General features: G+C 35.2%; 1 protein-coding gene across 1 annotated transcript in view; it reads left to right on the top strand.

Annotated features, from left to right (window-relative positions):
- zeb2b (zinc finger E-box binding homeobox 2b) overlaps window positions 1-5,660 on the top strand; it is an 82,204-nt gene extending 76,544 nt beyond the window's left edge. Inside the window, exons 8-9 of the mRNA XM_017309213.1 lie at window positions 1,708-2,056; window positions 3,621-5,660. Of these exons, the coding sequence (XP_017164702.1) occupies window positions 1,708-2,056; window positions 3,621-4,198 (927 nt within the window). The 3' untranslated portion in view covers window positions 4,199-5,660. The remainder of the gene's footprint in view (window positions 1-1,707; window positions 2,057-3,620) is intronic.
- The last annotated feature ends 687 nt before the right edge of the window (window positions 5,661-6,347 follow it).

Here is a 6,347-nt window from a genome sequence, read left to right as displayed (position 1 = left end):
AGATAGTTAGCAGTTAGCATGTTAGCAAAGATGTGTTTCTGTTTAACTTCTCAAACAAGATATTATGTAATTATGTAAATAATATTCAGAAGTATATTGCATTATTTATATATAGGTAGCCTAATATGTTAGCTATAATAATACTTTCTAAAAGAACTTTATAGTTTTGGTTGTTTTAACTTATTTTGGGAGTTGAGCATTGTCACAGATAACTTTAACTTAAATACATTACAGTTCCTAAAATTCATATTTTCTACTTCTGAAATGGAACTAAATTGTACATTAAAACTTAATGTTTTTTTTTTTTTTTTTTTTGGTTAATAATACAAGTTAAGCAGCCAGAACTTTGTCAAATGTTCTGGCTGCCTAACACTAAATTATAAATAATTTTATAATTATTTACGCTAAACTGGTCAAATCATCKGCTCCTAAAATGTAATAAAAACTCACATTTTTATTCCATTTAACATTCATTATATTCATTTTAAATCATGTCTTTGCAAAAGTCCAGTAAAACAATTTGTTTTCATAAACATGAGGCATTCACATTGGGTTATACTATATTAGCTTCCATTTTAGCAAATTAGTTGCAAGAAGATATTTAACAGTTTAACTTCTAAAATAAATTTGCAATAAAAATATATTTATTCTGAAAAATGTTCTTGCACTATAAGCATTTCTAGTCTTTTATATGAATGTTTTATTTTATAGGTTTTCAGACTAGCGTAAAACAGCTAACTAAAACTTCCTGATAAAATAATTATTTCAACTCTATTTAAAAACATTTATAATCATGACGTTTTGGTGTTTATTTAAATTAGCAACAGCATTATGTTTAAAATTATAATTTCTTCCAACTGTTTTCAAAGATATCTTTTAAGATTTTACATTATTTAAAAAGATATTTTGTTGTGTTTTTTTTTTACCCTTGATCAAATTAGTAGCTTTAGCAGTTAGCATTGATTAGCAAATATTGCTAATTCTTTAACACAAGAAATTCACAGTAACTAAACTAGAWGGATAATCAGCTGAATTCAACATTGTTGCATTTAAATTTACCAGTTCATGGTATCATAACATGTTCACTTCTAAAATGTGCTTTGCTATTCCCAACTTCATGTTGTTGAACATTTGTGAATTTAGCAAATTAGCATTAGCATTTGTTGAGCTTTGTTGAGTTCTAAAACTATGGGAAAACAACCTACATGTGACTTGTCTTTAACTTTCAGCATCATAAAAATGTCMGTTTTTCTTTAACCTTGAACTTTTAAAAGCTTTTTTTAAGATGCTTTATCAGATTAGCAAAGCTAACAGTTAGCATATTAGTAAAATATTTCTTTTACTCTCTGAAAGCTATAGTTTATAAAATAATTGGAAAATTTGATTACATTCAACTTTTTCATATTCATAATTTAGAAGCACAAAAATAAAATGTCTAATACATAAATCCGGATCATATTAGCATGATTAGCAGTTAGCTTCTTTTCAGTTAAACATCAGCATCACATTTATTTTTCATACAATTACTTGCTTAGTTAAGATTGTTGGAGTGATTTTTGACTGGTGTTTTGTCACATTTAGCACTTAGCTCATTAACACGTATGTTTTGCTGTTTGGGTTAGCTACATTRTATAATTTAAATTTTAGCACATTTACATTACAGCTACACATTACAATTGAGTATATTTTGACAAAACAAAAATTTAGCATGTAAACAGATCAATTTTTGTGGCTACAGCTCCTGAAATAAACAAAAAGCAGTCGGCTCMWGTTTTCWCGCTTTTAGTTGAAACCGTTTTTAAGCCTCTGCGGGTTTGTGCGGTGCCGCGTTGCTTATTATTTCTCGCCTCTTGTCTCTCTGTTCTTGTCTCTAAGGGGGACCTGCTTGACGGTACACCAGATTACTTGTCAGGGCTGGACGACATGACAGACCCCGACTCCTGTCTGTCGCGGAAGAAGATTAAGAAGACCGAAAGTGGTATGTACGCGTGTGACTTGTGCGACAAAACATTCCAGAAGAGCAGTTCCCTTCTAAGACACAAATATGAACACACAGGTATATACTGTTCTAGACCCTTATTTTAAACCCCATGCTTTTTTATTTTATGTTTTAAATGTTTGTGTTGCCAAATCCTACAAGTATATATTTATATATTTTGTTTTATTTCCCTTTTTCCTCCCTTTTTTCCTTCTCTGTTCAATCCTTAAGTTGTATTTGTAACCCAACACCTAACTTGCTTCTTCATTGACAGGGATGTGATGTCTTTAAAACTTTGTGTGTTCCTTTTTCGCAATTAAATTAATGCTGGTAGCCAAAGAAGAGGGAGCTATGCTCTTTTATTTTCAAATCATATCATGTTGTGATCTTAAAAGACATTAATTTACCTAAATATAAAATTATTTATTGGTATTGAATCATATCAAYGAAACTACAGGAGCTTTTTAATGAGAAGTCCTGACACAGAGACCTTCTTTCACCAGGTTGCGTCATTTATTTTATCCAGTATCAGCAGCTCAGACTTTCTCAAAGCTTTATGGAGCCGTCTAGTTATCAGCTCGGWYATCAAAAGGCAGGGAGGAGCCATTTTGGCTCTGAATGCTGCTGCTTTTAGGTTCCTGTTGAACCGGCAGCCAGAAATGCAGCAGCTAGTGGAAGCAAAGGGTTTAGTTACATGTGGTGTTCCTCAAGGCTGTGATCTCGGGACACTTCTATTCAATTTATCTTGATGTTGAAATCATGGAACATCTCTTGTGTACATGTGTTCCTCAAGGCCGTGTTCTTGGGACACTTTTACTGAATTTATCTATATAATATGAATAGTACTATATAAAAACARAACRGAATAGAAATATCCTATATTGTGGTAAAAKTCATGCATAACAGCATCAGCTCCGAATGTAGGTCCAGAAAACAAAATAAAAAAGTGTTAACATATAGAAAAACAATAGTAATTAACAAAAATATTGCATACAAGATAAAGTAAATTATATAATTTTTTTTCTGGACTATTAATTAAAATTTAAAAACTAAAAGACTTGTAATATCAGGAAACAGCTGTTAGTAACAGAAGAATAACTGTAATCTTGGTGTTTAATACTATTTATACTGTAACCTTGTACAATGATTTTATATAGAATATATGTAACCTATTCATATATTCTTTCATAAAAGTGTAAAACAGCTGAAACACTGAGTTTTCTAAACCAAGACTGTTTAGATTTGCCTTTGTTTAATAATAAGTGGAACATTGACTGACATATTTGATGTGTGTTGATGATTTTAACAACGTCACTTTACAAAATGTTAAAATATCTGTTACAGGTTTCCACAGTTGTTGACTTTCTGATGTTTTTATGTGTTATGTTGATGGAAAGCAGCTTAAGCTAAATGAAGCATCTGTTGTTGATGAATGAATGAAAAAGACATTTACTATTTAAAAATGAAAAACAGGAAGGATCTCTTGTAATGCTCCTTTGTGCACCCAGGATGCAGCAGTTTGTTAGCTTAAATAAATCCGTTTTGGTTTTTTTTTTTGCTTTGTTGTGATGTGAGTTGTGTTTTTGTGATTCCGGCGCCTCACTCACGTCCCGTCCCGCTTTCTGTTTCTGCGTCTCCGCAGGCAAGCGGCCTCACCAGTGCCAGATCTGCAAGAAAGCCTTCAAACACAAACACCATCTCATCGAGCACTCGCGGCTGCACTCCGGAGAGAAGCCGTACCAGTGCGACAAATGCGGGAAGCGCTTCTCCCACTCGGGCTCCTACTCGCAGCACATGAACCACCGCTACTCCTACTGCAAGCGGGAGGCCGAGGAGCGGGAGGCGGCGGAGCGGGAGGCCCGGGAGAAGGGCCACCTGGAGCCCACCGAGCTGCTGATGAGCAGGGCGTACTTGCAGGGCATGACTCCTCAGGGCTACCCGGCGGAGCTGGCGGAGCACGAGGCCATCCTGAGGCACGACGGCGTGAACGGAGGGATCAGGGCGGAGGGGCGGAAGGAGGTGGACGGAACGTACGCGAAGATAGGACGGAGGGACGAGTTCGAGGAGGAGGAAGAGGAAGAGAGCAAGAGCATGGACACGGACCCGGACACGTTGAGGGACGAGGAGGAGAACGGGGAGCACTCGATGGACGACAGCTCGCTGGACGGCAAAACGGAAACCAAATCGGATCACGAGGACGCCATGGAGGACGGCATGTAACGGACGGTTTTCAGGGAGCTTCCCATCTTACAGTTTTCAGTTTGTCTCTTTCGGTTCGGCATTCTCACCTGCTCGGTTTAAAACGCCGCCGCCGCGTTTTAAGCTGCACGTGCCTGAAGCTTCCGGGAAGCTCTCTTTGGGACGACGTCTGCCGAAGCGGGACGCGATGGACTCAGAAATCAGAGGCGGGTTTGTGAAATAAGCTGCATTATGCAAACCGAACAACRAATAAATGAATAAAAATGTACAGTACTAAGGCCTAAAACAACGTGTGGTGCTAACCTCCTGTGTTCCATAGTATTTATAGCACAACTAGTGACTTGTACAAATTGCACTCCGCTTCTATAATCATGAACAAAAATAATAAAAAGTATTGCCTATGTATATATTTATACAGTGTTGGAAAAGAGCAGTATTACCTGCCCTGCAGTCCTTCAGTATTACCACCTACCTGCGTTTCTCGGTGTCGTCTTTATTTCTCCAAACATCTCCAGCCGCACTGTTTTAGGCCTCTTGAATCGAATCAAATGAAGGAATTTAAACTGTGTTTTGTTTTTGTTTTTTTAAAGAAGTTTTAAAGAGACTTTCGTTTTAAGGGAAAATTACAGTTTATGGACGGGATAAAAAGAAGAAAACGATGAAGGACGAAGCCTTTGTAAGGTGTTTTTTGATAAGAAAAAAGAAGCCTTATATGCAAACCTTTTAACCTGTGTGTTTTTCTGCAAGTGCCACCCTCGTATTGTGTAAAAGGACGGTTCGGTTTCTTATGTTTTGTTTTGTTCTTCTTCACCAGCTTCAGTATTATGATGAGATGGTTCACCGTTGTTCTCCGAAGCACCGTGTCAGTATTAAAGACGTATAGGCAGCCGTTTCCTTTAGTTTACATTATGTTGTGCAATGTTTTCTCAGCTCTTTTTCTTTTTAAACTYTCTCAGTATTACAACCAAACCGTTATTTTTTTTTCTTTTATTTTGATTATTTATGTGGCCCATTTTATATTTCCTAATTTTATTTATTTCATACTGTTGTGTACAGTACTATAGTTCTTCAATATATAGATATATTTTAGTAAAAAGGAACATGTTGTCGATCATAGGGGCAAATTTTACGTAAAACAAAAGAGCATTTATTGTGTTTTGAAACATTGTGAAGTTTTAATCTTATTTTTTTTTTCTTTTACTTTCCAGTTACTGGAAAAAAAAATCCAAAATTTGGGAACTTTTATACAATTGTGAAAACACTGTATTTTCGACTGAAAAAAAATTCCACTTTCTTCATCTTTGTTTTCTTTTTTTAAGCTGAAAAAACAATGAAGAGGGACTGTTAAATACTATGTATGATATGATGACTGAAGAAGAAATCTTTCCTGAAATGTCTTTGTAAAAGTATTATGGATTCTTAATTTGTAATTTTCTCTTGAAGATGACCCTGCTCGAATAAAAAGTAGCCAAATTACAGAGTACCGAACCCTTCAGCGCTTCGTTTTTCCTCCCATGCAGCATCTTCCTGCTCTCACATCCACATTATTCCAGAGCTGCAGTGGATAAAGCGTCTGCTGCTCATTATTATGCTAATTAGATACAGTTTCGGTGCTCATTTTCAGGCGGATCAAAGCGAATTGACCTCAGCGCTGCGGCTTACGTCTCATTTAGATAAAGCTAAACATAGATCCCACATTTTTCCACCTGTTTATGCTTTAAACAATAATAATCAACAAGTTTTTAATAATTTATATGCTTCCCTCTGTCAGTAGGACATTGTAGAGACGCAATGAACGTAAACGTCTTAATCCGCCACAGAAAATAGTGCCTCTTAAAATCTTCTGTTTCCAGAACACTTTACATTCCAGGTGTTTTTGGGGAAAATATAGGATTTATATCACAAAATTAGCTTTTAGTTTGTGATTCATAATTTGCCTTAAATAATAAAAAGGAAGTAGCTTAATTTTTTTTTTTTTTTTTTTACATTTTACTTATTTTCATATTTTAATAAGAACTATTACAACATTTCTACTTAGTGAAAATGTTACTTTTGGTGCCAAGCATCTTTTAATCTTTATTTTGGTGAAAATGATTTTTTTTTTTTATCCAAAAAAAAAGAAGCTCCAAATACTGACTTTTTTTTATTTCAACTATTTTATACTCTAATT

Source organism: Poecilia reticulata, linkage group LG2 (genome assembly GCF_000633615.1).
Source record: "Poecilia reticulata strain Guanapo linkage group LG2, Guppy_female_1.0+MT, whole genome shotgun sequence".
NCBI lineage: Eukaryota > Metazoa > Chordata > Actinopteri > Cyprinodontiformes > Poeciliidae > Poecilia > Poecilia reticulata.
The sequence above is the reverse complement of the archived record's forward strand: the minus strand, read 5'-3'. Positions and strand labels throughout refer to the sequence as shown.